The sequence below is a fragment of the Oncorhynchus mykiss genome, chromosome 32 (genome assembly GCF_013265735.2).
Source record: "Oncorhynchus mykiss isolate Arlee chromosome 32, USDA_OmykA_1.1, whole genome shotgun sequence".
Classification (NCBI taxonomy): domain Eukaryota; kingdom Metazoa; phylum Chordata; class Actinopteri; order Salmoniformes; family Salmonidae; genus Oncorhynchus; species Oncorhynchus mykiss.
This window is the reverse complement of record NC_050572.1, coordinates 8,435,699-8,454,482: the sequence shown is the minus strand read 5'-3', so window position 1 is coordinate 8,454,482 and position 18,784 is coordinate 8,435,699. Positions and strand designations below refer to the sequence as shown.

The window sequence follows — 18,784 nt, the reverse complement described above, 5'->3', positions numbered from 1 at the left end:
CATTCTATTTACCAGTCATATTACCAGGGTTAGAGGTTCTATTCATTCTGTTTACCAGGGTTACAGGTTCTATTCATTCTATTTACCAGTCATATTACCAGGGTTAGAGGTTCTATTCATTCTATTTACCAGTCATATTACCAGGGTTAGAGGTTCTATTCATTCTATTTACCAGTCATATTACCAGGGTTAGAGGTTCTATTCATTCTATTTACCAGGGTTACAGGTTCTATTCATTCTATTTACCAGGGTTACAGGTTCTATTCATTCTATTTACCAGTCATATTACCAGGGTTAGAGGTTCTATTCATTCTATTTACCAGTCATATTACCAGGGTTAGAGGTTCTATTCATTCTATTTACCAGGGTTACAGGTTCTATTCATTCTATTTACCAGGGTTATAGGTTCTATTCATTCTATTTACCAGTCATATTTCCAGGGTTAGAGGTTCTATTCATTCTATTTACCAGTCATATTACCAGGGTTACAGGTTCTATTCATTCTATTTACCAGGGTTACAGGTTCTATTCATTCTATTTACCAGGGTTAGAGGGTCTATTCATTCTATTTACCAGGGTTACAGGTTCTATTCATTCTATTTACCAGTCATATTACCAGGGTTAGAGGTTCTATTCATTCTATTTACCAGTCATATTACCAGGGTTAAAGGTTCTATTCATTCTATTTACCAGGGTTACAGGTTCTATTCATTCTATTTACCAGGGTTAGAGGTTCTATTCATTCTATTTACCAGTCATATTACCAGGGTTAGAGGTTCTATTCATTCTATTTACCAGTCATATTACCAGGGTTAGAGGTTCTATTCATTCTATTTACCAGGGTTAGAGGTTCCAAGACTGTTCTATTCATTCTATTTACCAGTCATATTACCAGGGTTAGAGGTTCTATTCATTCTATTTACCAGTCATATTACCAGGGTTACAGGTTCTATTCATTCTATTTACCAGTCATATTACCAGGGTTAGAAGTTCTATTCATTCTATTTACCAGTCATATTACCAGGGTTAGATGTTCTATTCATTCTATTTACCAGTCATATTACCAGGGTTACAGGTTCTATTCATTCTATTTACCAGTCATATTACCAGGGTTACAGGTTCTATTCATTCTATTTACCAGTCATATTACCAGGGTTAGAGGTTCTATTCATTCAATTTACCAGTCATATTACCAGGGTTACAGGTTCTATTCATTCTATTTACCAGTCATATTACCAGGGTTAGAGGTTATATTCATTCTATTTACCAGGGTTAGAGGTTCCAAGACTGTTCTATTCATTCTATTTACCAGGGTTTGAGGTTCTATTCATTCTATTTACCAGTCATATTACCAGGGTTAGAGGTTCTATTCATTCTATTTACCAGTCATATTACCAAGGTTAGAGGTTCTATTCATTCTATTTACCAGGGTTTGAGGTTCTATTCATTCTATTTACCAGTCATATTACCAGGGTTAGAGGTTCTATTCATTCTATTTACCAGTCATATTACCAAGGTTAGAGGTTCTATTCATTCTATTTACCAGGGTTACAGGTTCTATTCATTCTATTTACCAGGGTTAGAGGTTCTATTCATTCTATTTACCAGTCATATTACCAGGTTTAGAGGTTCTATTCATTATATTTACCAGTCATATTACCAGGGTTAGAGGTTCTATTCATTATATTTACCAGTCATATTACCAGGGTTAGAGGTTCTATTCATTATATTTACCAGTCATATTACCAGGGTTAGAGGTTCTATTCATTCTATTCACCAGGGTTACAGGTTCTATTCATTCTATTTACCAGTCATATTACCAGGGTTAGAGGTTCTATTCATTCTATTTACCAGTCATATTACCAGGGTTAGAGGTTCTATTCATTCTATTTACCAGGGTTAGAGGTTCTATTCATTCTATTTACCAGTCATATTACCAGGGTTACAGGTTCTATTCATTCTATTTACCAGTCATATTACCAGGGTTAGAGGTTCTATTCATTCTATTTACCAGTCATATTACCAGGGTTAGAGGTTCTATTCATTCTATTTACCAGTCATATTACCAGGGTTACAGGTTCTATTCATTCTATTTACCAGGGTTAGAGGTTCTATTCATTCTATTTACCAGGGTTTGAGGTTCTATTCATTCTATTTACCAGTCATATTACCAGGGTTAGAGGTTCTATTCATTCTATTTGCCAGGGTTAGAGGTTCTATTAATTCTATTTACCAGGGTTACAGGTTCTATTCATTCTAAATTTTATCAGCATATCGATTGCGCAACCAGGGGTGGAAAGACCTTGGATCATTGTTACTCTAACTTCCGCGACGCATATAAGGCCCTGCCCCGCCCCCCTTTCGGAAAAGCTGACCACGACTCCATTTTGTTGATCCCTGCCTACAGACAGAAACTAAAACAAGAGGCTCCCACGCTGAGGTCTGTCCAACGCTGGTCCGACCAAGCTGACTCCACACTCCAAGACTGCTTCCACCACGTGGACTGGGACATGTTTCGTATTGCGTCAGACAACAACATTGACGAATACGCTGATTCGGTGTGTGAGTTCATTAGAACGTGCGTTGAAGATGTCGTTCCCATAGCAACGATTAAAACATTCCCTAACCAGAAACCGTGGATTGATGGCAGCATTCGCATGAAACTAAAAGCGCGAACCACTGCTTTTAATCAGGGGAAGGTGTCTGGTAACATGACCGAATACAAACAGTGCAGCTATTCCCTCCGCAAGGCTATCAAACAAGCTAAGCGTCAGTACAGAGACAAAGTAGAATCTCAATTCAACGGCTCAGACACGAGGCATGTGGCAGGGTCTACAGTCAATCACGGACTACAGGAAGAAATCCAGCCCAGTCACGGACCAGGATGTCCTGCTCCCAGGCAGACTAAACAACTTTTTTGCCCGCTTTGAGGACAATACAGTGCCACTGACACGGCCAGCAACGAAAACATGCGGTCTCTCCTTCACTGCAGCCGAGGTGAGTAAGACATTTAAACGTGTTAACCCTCGCAAGGCTGCAGGCCCAGACGGCATCCCCAGCCGCGCCCTCAGAGCATGCGCAGACCAGCTGGCCGGTGTGTTTACGGACATATTCAATCAATCCCTATACCAGTCTGCTGTTCCCACATGCTTCAAGAGGGCCACCATTGTTCCTGTTCCCAAGAAAGCTAAGGTAACTGAGCTAAACGACTACCGCCCCGTAGCACTCACTTCCGTCATCATGAAGTGCTTTGAGAGACTAGTCAAGGACCATATCACCTCCACCCTACCTGACACCCTAGACCCACTCCAATTTGCTTACCGCCCAAATAGGTCCACAGACGATGCAATCTCAACCACACTGCACACCGCCCTAACCCATCTGGACAAGAGGAATACCTATGTGAGAATGCTGTTCATTGACTACAGCTCGGCATTCAACACCATAGTACCCTCCAAGCTCGTCATCAAGCTCGAGACCCTGGGTCTCGACCCCGCCCTGTGCAACTGGGTACTGGACTTCCTGACGGGCCGCCCCCAGGTGGTGAGGGTAGGCAACAACATCTCCTCCCCGCTGATCCTCAACACTGGGGCCCCACAAGGGTGCGTTCTGAGCCCTCTCCTGTACTCCCTGTTCACCCACGACTGCGTGGCCACGCACGCCTCCAACTCAATCATCAAGTTTGCGGACGACACAACAGTGGTAGGCTTGATTACCAACAACGACGAGACGGCCTACAGGGAGGAGGTGAGGGCCCTCGGAGTGTGGTGTCAGGAAAATAACCTCACACTCAACGTCAACAAAACTAAGGAGATGATTGTGGACTTCAGGAAACAGCAGAGGGAGGACCCCCCTATCCACATCGACGGGACAGTAGTGGAGAGGGTAGCAAGTTTTAAGTTCCTCGGCATACACATCACAGACAAACTGAATTGGTCCACTCACACAGACAGCATTGTGAAGAAGGCGCAGCAGCGCCTCTTCAACCTCAGGAGGCTGAAGAAATTTGGCTTGTCACCAAAAGCACTCACAAACTTCTACAGATGCACAATCGAGAGCATCCTGGCGGGCTGTATCACCGCCTGGTACGGCAACTGCTCCGCCCTCAACCGTAAGGCTCTCCAGAGGGTGGTGAGGTCTGCACAACGCATCACCGGGGGCAAACTACCTGCCCTCCAGGACACCTACACCACCCGATGTCACAGGAAGGCCATAAAGATCATCAAGGACATCAACCACCCGAGCCACTGCCTGTTCACCCCGCTATCATCCAGAAGGCGAGGTCAGTACAGGTGCATCAAAGCTGGGACCGAGAGACTGAAAAACAGCTTCTATCTCAAGGCCATCAGACTGTTAAACAGCCACCACTAACATTGAGTGGCTGCTGCCAACACACTGACACTGACTCAACTCCAGCCACTTTAATAATGAGAATTGATGGGAAATGATGTAAATATATCACTAGCCACTTTAAACAATGCTACCTTATATAATGTTACTTACCCTACATTATTCATCTCATATGCATACGTATATACTGTACTCTATATCATCGACTGTATCCTTATGTAATACATGTATCACTAGCCACTTTAAACTATGCCACTTTGTTTACATACTCATCTCATTTGTACATACTGTACTCGATACCATCTACTGTATCTTGCCTATGCTGCTCTGTACCATCACTCATTCATATATCCTTATGTACATATTCTTTATCCCCTTACACTGTGTACAAGACAGTAGTTTTGGAATTGTTAGTTAGATTACTTGTTGGTTATTACTGCATTGTCGGAACTAGAAGCACAAGCATTTCGCTACACTCGCATTAACATCTGCTAACCATGTGTATGTGACAAATAAAATTTGATTTGATTTGATTTCTATTTATCAGGGTTACAGGTTCTATTCATTCTATTTACCAGTCATATTACCAGGGTTAGAGGTTCTATTCATTCTATTTACCAGTCATATTACCAGGGTTAGAGGTTCTATTCATTCTATTTACCAGGGTTAGAGGTTCCAAGATTGTTCTATTAATTCTATTTACCAGTCATATTACCAGGGTTAGAGGTTCTATTCATTCAATTTGTATGTGTGCTGCTGCTTTGTGGCCAAAAAACAACTAAACGTGTGTATATATATATATATATATATATATATATATATATATATATATATATATATATATATTTTTTTTTTAACCTGTTATGACGGTTATTTTATTTTCATGAGTTCATCCAGAACCATAATTGTGACAGGCCTATTCAAATGTACTAGTTTCCCTATGTATAATGCTTTTGATTACTCCTAATTGCCCCTGAAGGGATTAGTCAAAGCTGAATTCGATTCAGTTGAGAATTGACTTGAATTATAAATTGCATGACATTGTGTTGAATCTAATTCATTGTAATGTCTCCCTAGGACCAGCAGGGGGCGCATGTCGAGACAGAGCCTCTGTGTGTCTTGGATTTCTTTGTGAAAGAGAACCTTCAGAGGCACGGCTACGGACTGGAGCTGTTTAGCTTCATGCTGCAGGTGAGACAGACACCACGACTTTACCTGGGACAGATGCAGGGTTGGGGTTTACCTGGACGGATGCAGGGTTGGGGTTTACCTGGGACAGATGCAGGGTTGGGGTTTACCTGGACGGATGCAGGGTTGGGGTTTACCTGGGACAGATGCAGGGTTGAGGTTTACCTGGGACAGATGCAGGGTTGAGGTTTACCTGGGACAGATGCAGGGTTGAGGTTTACCTGGACGGATGCAGGGTTGGGGTTTACCTGGGACAGATGCAGGGTTGAGGTTTACCTGGGATGGAAGCAGGGGTGGGGTTTACCTGGGACGGAAGCAGGGGTGGGGTTCACCTGGGACGGGGTCAATTCAAATTGGAGTAAACTGAAATCCAATTCAATAATTGAAAAATTGCATTTGTCAGTAATGATTTCTCAATAAACTGTGAAGGAGATATTTATTTTTAAATGTTTTAAATTTGTCCATTGTAAATTCAAATCACTTCCTGAATTGAGATGTTACAATTCAAATTGACCCTGGACAGAAGAGATGAACACTGAATGGTTACGCCTGACTGAATGCTGGGGTATATTCACTAGGAAGCAAACGGCAAGGGACCTACCTGAATTTGTCCGATAAGAAACTTGTTTTCATTAGAAGTTTTTTGTTACAAAGCTTTTTCCTACAGTTTGCACTAATGAATACACCCCTGCTCTCATGTATGTTGAGTGGAGCACTCAGTCTGGTTTGACTCGGGGTGTATTGATTACGCCGATTCTTTTACAAAACATTTTGCAACAGAAACCTTTTAATGTAAACTCTGAGTTCCGTTTTGTTCTTAAAGGGAAGTTGTAGTTCAGTCGTGTCTCTCTTTAAAAAAAATAAAAAATAAGGGTCTGGAAGAAGTTGGAAGGAACCCCGTGGAAGAATCTATCATTTATAGATGTGCAACTTGTGCCAAGTACTTTGTAGACTATTCAGATTGGAATGGCAGCTTGTGGAAACCATACAATTAAAATTAAACTACCACTTCCACTTTAAGAACACAGCAGCTTTTATGTCGTGTTAAAGAGCGTTTGGGAGTAAACGGTCTCTGTTGCAAAACGTTTTAGTTTTTTTTGCAACAGATGACAATTTTTTTTGCAACAGAATCAGTGTAATGAACACACCCCAGGCTATGAAAACTAGAGCACACAGACTGGAATGTGTTGGAGGCAGAGTCGCTACACTAGAAGTGATATTGCTAGAGATTACAGAGGGTTGTCAAGAGGGTGTTTTCCCAAATGTCTGTTTGCTCGTTGAGACGTGTGGTAATTGCTCCGTTTGTTTTCTCCCCCCCCCCCCCCCCCTCCATGTTCAGCACAAAAAGGTAGAGCCAGTGATGATGGCTTACGACAGGCCCTCCCCTAAGTTCCTCTCTTTCCTGGAGAAGCATTACTGTCTGAAAAACAGTGTACCTCAGGTATGATTTCGGGGCGGTCTCTCCGACCCCAACACCTTATCGTCACTCTGGTAAATGATTATACAGGCCTGACACCAACAGCCTAATATAATGAAAATAGCTATGAAAATATCATAAACGAACGGTTTCAGACTGAGATAAGACAGGAGGTGAAGGGGGTATGGGCTAAATATAGAAAGCATGACTGGTGCAATTAAGATATGATTTGATATGGATATGACGCAGGCAGGATGGTACTATTAGATAAAAGTACATGTAGATTTCCATTAGTCCCCTGGGCATATCAAACTGGGATACAGTCAGCCGTCAAACTGGGATACAGTCAGCCGCCAAGCTGAGATACAGTCAGCCGCCAAGCTGAGATACAGTCAGCCATCAAACTGGGATACAGTCAGCCATCAAACTGGGATACAGTCAGCCATCAAACTGGGATACAGTCAGCCATCAAACTGGGATACAGTCAGCCATCAAACTGGGATACAGTCAGCCATCAAACTGGGATACAGTCAGCCATCAAACTGGGATACAGTCATTATGCTGGCCCTATGGTTAATGATTCTGTTAATAACCTCCAAAGCCTTACTCATCATGCTGGCCCTATGGTTAACGATTCTGTTAATAACCTCCAAAGCCTTACTCATCATGCTGGCCCTATGGTTAACGATTCTGTTAATAACCTCCAAAGCCTTACTCATCATGATGGCCCTATGGTTAATGATTATGTTAAACAGACTAAATACATTACCTGGATGTCATGTATCTATCATCTACCTGGTGATTTATTGATCTTCCTTCATGTCATCAGTCTCTCTCTCTCTCTCTCTCTCTCTCTCTCTCTCTCTCTCTCTCTCTGTCTCTCTGTCTCTCTCTCTGTCTCTCTCTCTCTCTCTCTCTCTCTACCTCCCTGTACCTCCCTCTCTCTCTCTCTCTCTCTCTCTCTCTCTCTCTCTCTCTCTACCTCCCTGTACCTCCCTCTCTCTCTCTCTCTCTCTCTCTCTCTCTTCTGACCCCCCTCCCTCTCTCTTTCTAGGTCAATAACTTTGTGGTGTTTGACGGTTTCTTCGCCAAAAAATCAGGTAATATTCTGCCTATATATCTCAATTCTATCTGTGTTGTTTTGGATGAATAGTGTTGTGTAACTGCCTGTGTACCAAATGGTTCTCATTTCCCTATACAGTGCACTACTTTATACTAGAGCCCTGTGCACTAAATAGGAAATAGAGTGCCATTTGGCCGCACAAACAGTTGTCTCTTCATGCCTGTGGTGGTGTGGTAATAGGAGTATGGTTTGGACTAGCGTCGGCATCCACACCCTCACAGGTGCCTTCTAGTGGCACGTCTAATGTGTAGTAGGCTGCCTCTCTCTGTTCCCATTAAAACAGACACCCGAGTGTTTTCAGCTGACTTATGGCTTCCGGATTCTTCCAAAACAGTTCAGAAGAGTTTGCATGTATTATGATGCCATTTTATGACGATTTTTGAACTTTTTTTTTCGGGTGTTCGCGCACGCAAAACATTTTCTGGAGGCAAGCCGAAGTCTACGCCCCTTCGTTGGTGATTGGTCAACAGTAGGGATTCTTCAATAAAGTCTTTGTTGTCATTCAACGAGAGACGACTCGTTTTCATGCACATTGTTTCATTGAGAAACACTGCACCAAACATCTTAGTTAATGTAAAATTACACACCTAATATCTCCTCTGCAAAAACAGATTTCTGACTTTTTTGAGGAAGTGACGTCTAGCTATGTAGTCTCAAAATGGACAAACAGTATATTACTGTTTTTTTTCCTTGTTTTTCAAGCGAAGGTCTTTTAATGGAGAATGCGAGCACACTCGTTCGGTTCATCAAGCCGAGTTTCGATAGGGGCCAGCCGAACTGAAGCTTGCAGAGGCCTTTATACCCCCTTGACTTTTTACAGCCTGAATTCAAAATGTATTAAATATTTTTTGTTCTTCTCCCATCTACATAACTACCCCATAATGACAGGTGAAACAGGTTTTTAGAAATGTTTGCAAATGTATTGAAAATTAAATATCTAATTTACATAAGTGTTCATACCCCTGAGTCAATACTTTGTAGAAGCACATTTGGCAGCGATTTCAGCTTTGCGTCGTCTTGGGTATGTCTGTAACCACTTTGGACATCTGGATTTGAGGATTTTCTGCCATTCTTCCTTGCATATTTTCTCAAGCTCTGTTAAAATTAGATGGGGAGTGGTGGTGAACAGCAATCTTCAAGTCTTTCCATATATTTTCAATGGTATTCAAGTCTGGGTTTTGGCTGTTCTGAAGCCATTCCAGCATTGCTTTGACCCAATTTAAGGTTGTTTGAACTCTGAAGCAGGTTCTCGTGAAGGATTTGCCTGTATTAGGCTCCATTCATTGTTCCCTCTATCCTTACCAGTCTCCCAGTCCCTGGCACTGAAAAGCTTCCCCATAGCATGATGCTGCCACCACCACCATGCTTCACGGTAGGGATGGTGTTAGACAGGTGATGAGCTGTGCCCGGTTTTCTCCAGACATAGCACTTTGCAATCAGGCCAAAGAGTTAAATGTTTGTCTCATCAGGCCACAGAATATTTTCAAATTACTTTTTGCAAACTGCAGGTGTGCTGTCGTGTCTTTTTCTCAGGAGTGCCTTCAGTCTGGCCACTCGCCCATAAAGTCCTTATTGGTGAAGTGCTGTAGAGACTGTGTCCTTCAAGGCAGGTTCTACCATCTCAGCCAAGGAACTCTGTAGTTCTGTCAGAGTGGTCAAATGGTTATTGGTCACCTCCCTGACCAAGGTCCTTCTTGCTCAGTTGCTCAGTTTGGTCGCACGGCCAGCTCTCCCAATAATGGAGACCACTGTGATCTTGGAAACATACACAGAATTGTTTTATACCCTTCCCCAGATATATGCCTCATCACAATTCTATATCTGAGATCTTATGGTATAGTTTCTGCTCTAACATGCACTGTCAACTGTGGGACCTTATATAGACAGGTGTGTTTCTTTCTAAATCATGCCCAAGCAATGGAATTTACCACAGGTGGACCCCAATCAAGTTGTAATGACATCTCAAGGATGGCGAAAGGAAATTGGATGCACCTGAGCTCAATTTGGAGTGTCATAGCAAAGAGGTGTGAATACTCACAGTACCAGTCAAAAGTTTGGAAACCTACAATGTTTTCACTTTTTCATTATGGGGTATTCTGTGTAGATGGGTGTGAAAAAATAATAATATTGAATCCATTTTTAAATTCAGGCTGTAACACAACAAAATGTGGAACAAGTCAAGGGGTGTGAATACTTTCTGTAGATAGAAAGATGGGTAGATACAGGGCCTCCGCAAAGTATTCAGACCCATTGACTTATTCCACATTTTGTTACATTACCGCCTTATTCTAAAATTGATTAAATGTTTTTTTTTTATTTTTTATCCTCAATACCCCATAATAACAAAGCAAAAACTGTTTTGGGGATTTTTTTTGTGCAAATGTATCAAAATATAAAAAACAGACATATCTTATTTACGTAAGTGTTCAGATCCTTTTGCTATGAGACTCGAAATTGTGCTCAGGTGCATCCTGTTTTCCATTGATCATCCTTGAGATGTTTCTACAACTTGATTGGACATGATTTGGAAAGGCACACACCTGTCTATATAAAGGTCCCATAGTTGACAGTGCATGTCAGAGCAAAAACCATACCACGAGGTTGAAGGAATTGTCCGTAGAGCTATGAGACAGGATTTTGTCAAGGCACATATCTGGGGAAGGGTACCAAAATATTTCAACAGCATTGAAGGTCCTCAAGAACACAGTGGACTCCATCGTTCTTAAATGGAAGCCACCAATACTCTTCCTAGAGCTGGCCGCCCAGCCAAACTGAACAATCAGGGTAGAAGGGCCTTGGTCAGGAAGGTGACCAAGAACCCGATGGTCACTCTGACAAAGCTCCAGAGTTCCTCTGTGGAGGTGGGATAACCTTCCAGAAGGACAACCATCTCTGCAGCACTCCACCAATCAGGCCTTTATGGTAAAGTGGCCAGACAGAAGCCACACATGACAGCCCACTTGGAGTTTGCCAAATGGCACCTAAAGACTCTCAGAGCATGAGAAACAAGATTATCTGGTCTGATGAAACCAAGATTGAAAACATTGGCCTGAGTACCAAGTTTCACATCTGGAGGAAACCTGGCACCATCCCTACGGTGAAGCATGGTGGTGGTGTCAGCATCATGCTGTGGGGATGTTTTTCAGTGGCAGGGGATAGAAGACTAGTCAGGATCGAGGGAAAGATGAACGGAGCAAAGTACAGAGAGATCCTTGATGAAAACCTGCTCCAGAGCGCTCAGGACCTCAGACTGGGGCAAAAGTTCACCTTCCAACAGGACAACGACCCTAAGCACACAGCCAAGACAATGCAGGAGTGGCTTCGGGAGAAGTCTTTGAATGTCCTTGAATGGCCCAGCCAGAGTCCGGATTGAACCCGACCGAACATCTCTGGAGAGACCTGATAATAGCTGTGCAGCAACGCTCCCCATCCAACCTGACAGAACTTGTGAGGATCTGCAGAGAAGAAACTCCTCCAATGCAGGTGTGCCAAGCTTGCAGTGTCATACCCAAGAAGACTCGAGGCCGTACTCGCTGCCAAAGGTGCTTCAACAAAGTACTGAGTAAAGGGGTCTGAATAATTATGTAAATGTGATATAATTTTTATTTGTATAAATTTGCAAACATTTCTTAACTTGTTTTTGCTTTGTCATTATAGGATTGTGTGTGTAGATTAAGGATTTTATTATTTAAAAAACAAATCAATTTTAAGTCCATGGGTCTGAATACTTTCCGAAGGCACTGTAGATAGAGAGATTTGACATAATCCTGTCAATGTATGTATTTGGTCTTAAACCACTCAAAGGTTTCATACCAGACCCAAACCTGTAGCAGCGTGTTTATGATTTGATAATACTGTCTTTATGTACATTGCCAATACAAGCATGTAGCAGACATTTCGTATTTCAGTCCCCAGAAGCATGTCGATCTGAACTCCATAGTATGAGGAGCTGGAAAAACACTTTTTTCTGGGATATTGTTATACTATATTGTAATATTTTCATTAAATGAACACGAGTAGGCTACAACAACAAAAACGTCCCAATTCCCCATTTGCACCCTCCTCCAGGACAATGTACATTTTTTTGGAGAGTCACTATCCCTGGAAAGGGCTGTTCTGTGACACTATTTCCCAATTAAATTTTCTGTTATTCCGGTTTCCAAACGCGGCTTTTGTTTCACCAAACTTTCACAGGCTCGACTCCCTCTCCTCCGACGGATCAGGGAATGTATGGCTTTTTGTAAGGAACTCTCAATCTCTTTCTTTTCTTCTTCTCCTCCTTTCTCGCATCCACTTCCTCTTTATGTTCTCCTTTAGCTGCTCTGTCCCTTTGTTGATCTCAGGGCCCCTGTTTCTCCTGTCTCTCTCTTGTCCTCTCTCTCTTTCTACCTCTCTTTCCCCTCTCTCTCTCTCTTTCTACCTCTCTTTCCTCTCTCTCTCTCTCTTTCTACCTCTCTTTCTCTCTCTTTTGCTCTTTCTCTCTCTCTCTCTCTCTCTCTCTCTCTCTCTCTCTCTCTCTTTCTACCTCTCTCTCTCTCTCTTTCTACCTCTCTCTCTCTCTCTTTCTACCTCTCTCTCTCTCTTTCTACCTCTCTCTCTCTCTCTTTCTACCTCTCTCTCTCTCTCTTTCTACCTCTCTCTCTCTCTCTTTCTACCTCTCTCTCTCTCTTTCTACCTCTCTTTCTCTCTCTCTTTCTACCTCTTTCTCTCTCTTTCTACCTCTCTTTCTCTCTCTCTTTCTACCTCTTTCTCTCTCTCTTTCTACCTCTCTTTCTCTCTCTCTTTCTACCTCTTTCTCTCTCTTTCTACCTCTTTCTCTCTCTTTCTACCTCTCTCTCTCTCTTTCTACCTCTCTCTCTCTTTCTACCTCTCTCTCTCTCTCTTTCTACCTCTCTCTCTCTCTCTTTCTACCTCTCTCTCTCTCTCTTTCTACCTCTCTTTCTCTCTCTCTTTCTACCTCTCTTTCTCTCTCTCTTTCTACCTCTTTCTCTCTCTTTCTACCTCTCTTTCTCTCTCTCTTTCTACCTCTTTCTCTCTCTTTCTACCTCTCTCTCTCTTTCTACCTCTCTTTCTCTCTCTCTTTCTACCTCTTTCTCTCTCTTTCTACCTCTCTCTCTCTTTCTACCTCTCTTTCTCTCTCTCTTTCTACGACTTTCTCTCTCTTTCTACCTCTCTCTCTCTCTCTCTTTCTACCTCTTTCTCTCTCTTTCTACCTCTCTCTCTCTTTCTACCTCTTTCTCTCTCTTTCTACCTCTCTCTCTCTTTCTACCTCTCTCTCTCTCTTTCTACCTCTCTCTCTCTCTACCTCTCTCTCTCTCTCTCTTTCTACCTCTTTCTCTCTCTTTCTACCTCTCTCTCTCTTTCTACCTCTTTCTCTCTCTTTCTACCTCTCTCTCTCTTTCTACCTCTCTTTCTCTCTCTTTCTACCTCTTTCTCTCTCTTTCTACCTCTCTCTCTCTTTCTACCTCTCTTTCTCTCTCTTTCTACCTCTTTCTCTCTCTTTCTACCTCTCTCTCTCTTTCTACCTCTCTCTCTCTCTCTTTCTACCTCTCTCTCTCTCTCTCTTTCTACCTCTCTCTCTCTTTCTACCTCTTTCTCTCTCTTTCTACCTCTCTCTCTCTTTCTACCTCTCTTTCTCTCTCTATTTCTACCTCTTTCTCTCTCTTTCTACCTCTCTCTCTCTTTCTACCTCTCTTTCTCTCTCTCTTTCTACCTCTTTCTCTCTCTTTCTACCTCTCTCTCTCTTTCTACCTCTCTTTCTCTCTCTCTTTCTACCTCTTTCTCTCTCTTTCTACCTCTCTCTCTCTTTCTACCTCTCTCTCTCTCTCTCTTTCTACCTCTTTCTCTCTCTATTTCTACCTCTCTCTCTCTCTCTCTCTCTCTTTCTACCTCTCTCTCTCTCTCTCTTTCTACCTCTCTTTCTCTCTCTCTTTCTACCTCTCTTTCTCTCTCTCTCTCTTTCTACCTCTCTCTCCCTCTCTCTCTCTCTCTCTCTTTCTACCTCTCTCTCTCTCTCTTTCTACCTCTTTCTCTCTCTATTTCTACCTCTCTCTCTCTCTCTCTCTCTTTCTACCTCTCTCTCTCTCTCTCTCTTTCTACCTCTCTTTCTCTCTCTCTTTCTACCTCTCTTTCTCTCTCTCTCTCTCTTTCTACCTCTCTCTCTCTCTCTCTCTCTCTCTCTCTCTCTCTCTCTCTCTCTCTCTCTCTCTCTCCTTTCTCTTCCTCTCTTCCTCTCTCTCTCTCTCTCTCTCTCTCTCTCTCTCTCTCTCTCTCTCTTTCTCTCTCTCTCTCTCTCTCTCTTTGTTTTCTGTCGTGTATCACTACCCTGCTTCTCTCCCATGCTGGGTCCAATATATGACACAATCTACAATATACTGTAGATATATGATCATATATTGGAGCTAGCCTCCCAGGTACCAGGCTGCTATGGTTACCCTGATATCAGATACACTGCCCCTAACAATGTCCCTGGCTGCCTTCCCCACACCACTGATAGTAATAGACCTGTTTGTAGTCCCACCCACTACCAGAGCCATATACACACATATGAGACTAGTAGAGATATGTTTGTATTTATGGCTCTTCCTGTTTGTATTTATGGCTCTTCCTGTGTGTGTATATGGCTCTACCTACCTGTGTGTGTATATGGCTCTACCTACCTGTGTGTGTGGATATGGCTCTTCCTGTGTGTGTATATGGCTCTACCTACCTGTGTGTGTGTGTATATGGCTCTACCTACCTGTGTGTGTGTGTATATGGCTCTACCTACCTGTGTGTGTGTGTGTATATGGCTCTACCTACCTGTGTGTGTGTGTGTGTGTGTGTGTGTGTGTATATATGGCTCTACCTACCTGTGTGTGTATATGGCTCTACCTACCTGTGTGTGTATATGGCTCTACCTACCTGTGTGTGTGTATATGGCTCTACCTACCTGTGTGTGTATATGGCTCTACCTACCTGTGTGTGTATATGGCTCTACCTACCTGTGTGTGTATATGGCTCTACCTACCTGTGTGTGTGTGTATATGGCTCTACCTACCTGTGTGTGTGTGTGTGTGTGTGTATATATGGCTCTACCTACCTGTGTGTGTATATGGCTCTACCTACCTGTGTGTGTATATGGCTCTACCTACCTGTGTGTGTGTGTGTGTGTGTATATATGGCTCTACCTACCTGTGTGTGTGGATATGGCTCTACCTACCTGTGTGTGTATATGGCTCTACCTACCTGTGTGTGTGTGTGTATATGGCTCTACCTACCTGTGTGTGTGTGTGTGTGTGTGTGTGTGTATATATGGCTCTACCTACCTGTGTGTGTATATGGCTCTACCTACCTGTGTGTGTATATGGCTCTACCTACCTGTGTGTGTGTGTGTGTGTGTGTGTGTATGGCTCTACCTACATGTGTGCATATATGGCTCTACCTACCTGTGTGTGTGTGTGTATATGGCTCTACCTACCTGTGTGTGTGTGTGTATATGTCTCTACCTACCTGTGTGTATATGTCTCTACCTACCTGTGTGTATATGGCTCTACCTACCTGTGTGTATCTGTCTCTACCTACCTGTGTGTATATGGCTCTACCTACCTGTGTATATATGGCTCTACCCACTATAATTCAATGTCTCATCAAAATGCCCACCATAATGCTCTTGGACAAAAACATTTGCTCAGGATTATAGTAAACTCAGCAAAAAAAGAAACGTCCCTTTTTCAGGACCCTGTCTTTCAAAGATAATTAAAAATCAAAATAACTTCACATATCTTCATTGTAAAGGATTTAAACACTGTTTCCCATGTTTGTTCAATAAACCATAAACAACTAATGAACATGCACCTGTGGAACGGTTGTCAAGACACTAACAGCTTACAGACGCTAGGCAATTAAGGTCACAGTTATGAAAACTTTGGACACTAAAGAGGCTTTTCTACTGACTCTGAAAAACACTGAAAGGAAGATGCCCAGGGTCCGTGCTCATCTGCGTGAACGTGCCTTAGGCATGCTGCAAGGAGGCATGAAGCATGCAGATGTGGCCAGTGCAATGAATTGCAATGCCTGTACTGTGAGACGCCTAAAGACAGTGCTACAGGGAGACAGGATGGACAGCTGATCGTCCTCGCAGTGGCAGACCACATGTAGCAACATCTGCACAGGATCGGTACATCTGAACATCACACCAGGTACAGGATGGCAACAACAACTGCCCCGAGTTACACCAGGAACGCACAAGCCCTCCATCAGTGTTCAGACTGTCCGCAATAGGCTGAGAGAGGCTGGACTGAGGGCCTGTAGGCCTGTTGTAAGGCAGGCCCTCACCAGACATCACCGGCAATAACGTCGCCTATGGGCACAAACCCACCGTTGCTGGACCAGACAGGACTGGCAGAAAGTGCTCTTGCCTAACGAGTCGCAGTTTTGTCTCACCAGGGGTGATGGTCAGATTCGTGTTTATCGTCGAAGGAATGAGCGTTACACCAAGGCCTGTACTCTGGATCGATTTGGAGGTGGAGGGTCCGTCATGGTCTAGGGCGGTGTGTCACAGCATCATCGGACTGAGCTAGTTGTCATTGCACGTCTGGGACCTGTTGGATCGGAGGGTGAGGGCTAGGGCCATTCCCCCCCCAGAAATGTCCAGGAACTTGCAGGTGCCTTGGTGGAAGAGTGGGGTAACATCTCACAGCAAGAACTGGTCAATCTGGTGCAGTCCATGAGGAGGAGATGCACTGCAGTACTTAATGCAGCTGGTGGCCACACCAGATACTGACTGTTACTTTTGATTTTTACCCCCCCTTTGTTCAGGGAAACATTATTCCATTTCTGTTAGTCACATGTCTGTGGAACTTGTTCAGTTTATGTTTCAGTTGTTGAATCTTGTTATGTTCACACAAATATTTACACATGTTAAGTGTGCTGAAAATGAACACAGTTGACAATGAGAGGACGTTTCTTTTTTTGCTGAGTTTAGGTATAGTCCAGTAGGATGCTTGTTTATATGAAGGTAAGACGGCATGTTTAGGTCTACTCACTTTGTACCCAGGGTTGCCATAAGGTTGCCATAAGGTTGCCATAAGGTTGCCATAATGTTGCCATAAGGTTGCCATAATGTTGCCATAATGTTTTCCCCATTGCTGACTGTATTCTTCAACAGCGGCCCAGTTGAGAAAGGTTCCCCCCAAAAAGCCGGACGGAGAGATCAAGCCCTACTCACTAACGGAGAGAGAAGGTGAGACACCATTGACCTATGGACAGGAACACATACAGGCTAAACCCTAATGGGCCAGTTTCCCAGACCCAGATTAAGGCTAGTCCTGGATTAAAACCCATGTCATTGAGATTCTTCTTAGTCCAGGACTAGGCATAACCTGTGTCCAGGAAACCAGAAAAAAAACAGGAATCCAGCCCATGTACAGTACATAGTAAACTGTAGCTGGAACATACACTACATGACCAAAAGTATGTGGACACCTGCTCGTCAAACATCTCATTCTAAAATTATGGGCATTAATATGGAGTTGGTCCACCCTTTGCTGCTATAACAGCCTCCAGGCTTCTGGGAAGGCTTTTCACTAGATGTTGGAACATTGCTGCTATAACAGCCTCCAGTCTTCTTGAAAGGCTTTCCACTAGATGTTGGAACATCGCTGCGGGGACTTGCTTCCATTCAGCCACAAGAGCATTAGTGAGGTTGGGCACTGATGTTGGGCAATTAGGCCTGGCTTGTAGTCGGTGTTCCAATTCATCCCAAAGTTGTTCGATGGGGTTGAGATCAGGGCTCTGTGCAGGTAGTCAAGTTCTTCCACACCAATCTCGACAAACCATTTCTGTATGGACCTCACTTTGTGCATGGGGGCATTGTCATGCTGAAACAGGAAAGGACCTTCCCCTACCAAAAATGTTGCCACAAAGTTGGAAGCACAGAATCATCTCAAATGTAATGCTTTTGTTGAAATTTCCCTTCACTGGAACTAAGGGGCCTAGCCTGAACCATGAAAACAGCCCCACACCAATTTTCCTCCTCCACCAAACTTTACAGTTGGTACTGTGCATTCGGGCAGGTAATGTTCTCCTGGCGTCCACCAAACCCAGATTCGTCCGTCGGACTGCCAGATGGTGTAGCGGGATTCATCAATCCAGAGAACGAGTTTCCACTGCTCCAAAGTCCAATGACGGTGGTGATCTTATGTGCTCGGCCATGGAAACCCATTTCATGACATTGTTTCCAGAGGGTGTTTGGAATTCGGTAGTGATTGTTACAACTGAGGACTGATTATTTTTATGCGCTACGCCACGTTGACGGTGACACGATGACACGTTGACGTTGACACGTTGACGGTGACACATTGACGGTGACACATTGACGGTGACACGTTGACGGTGACATGTTGACGGTGACACGATGACACGTTGACATGTTGACGGTGACACGTTGACGGTGACACATTGACGGTGACACGTTGACGGTGACACATTGACGGTGACACGTTGACGGTGACACGATGACACGTTGACATGTTGACGGTGACACGCTGACGGTGACACGCTGACGGTGACACGTTGACGGTGACACGTTGACACGGTGACACGTTGACACGTTGACGGTGACACGCTGACGGTGACACATTGACGGTGACACGTTGACGGTGACATGTTGACGGTGACACGTTGACACGGTGACACGGTGACACGTTGACGGTGACACGTTGACA

At 43.6% G+C, this 18,784-nt stretch overlaps 1 protein-coding gene across 9 annotated transcripts in view; it reads left to right on the top strand.

Annotated features, from left to right (window-relative positions):
* Positions 1-18,784, top strand: part of LOC110487864 (alpha-tubulin N-acetyltransferase 1) — a 52,192-nt gene that overhangs the window by 23,516 nt on the left and 9,892 nt on the right. For 4 of the 9 annotated variants that reach the window (XM_036971675.1, XM_036971679.1, XM_036971678.1 and 1 more), the window contains exons 5-9: positions 5,428-5,541; positions 6,878-6,979; positions 8,010-8,055; positions 12,273-12,318; positions 17,227-17,301. In XM_036971675.1, the coding sequence (XP_036827570.1) occupies positions 5,428-5,541; positions 6,878-6,979; positions 8,010-8,055; positions 12,273-12,318; positions 17,227-17,301 (383 nt within the window). The remainder of the gene's footprint in view (positions 1-5,427; positions 5,542-6,877; positions 6,980-8,009; positions 8,056-12,272; positions 12,319-17,226; positions 17,302-18,784) is intronic. The other 5 variants (XM_036971674.1, XM_036971680.1, XM_036971682.1 and 2 more) reach the window with 3 other exon arrangements.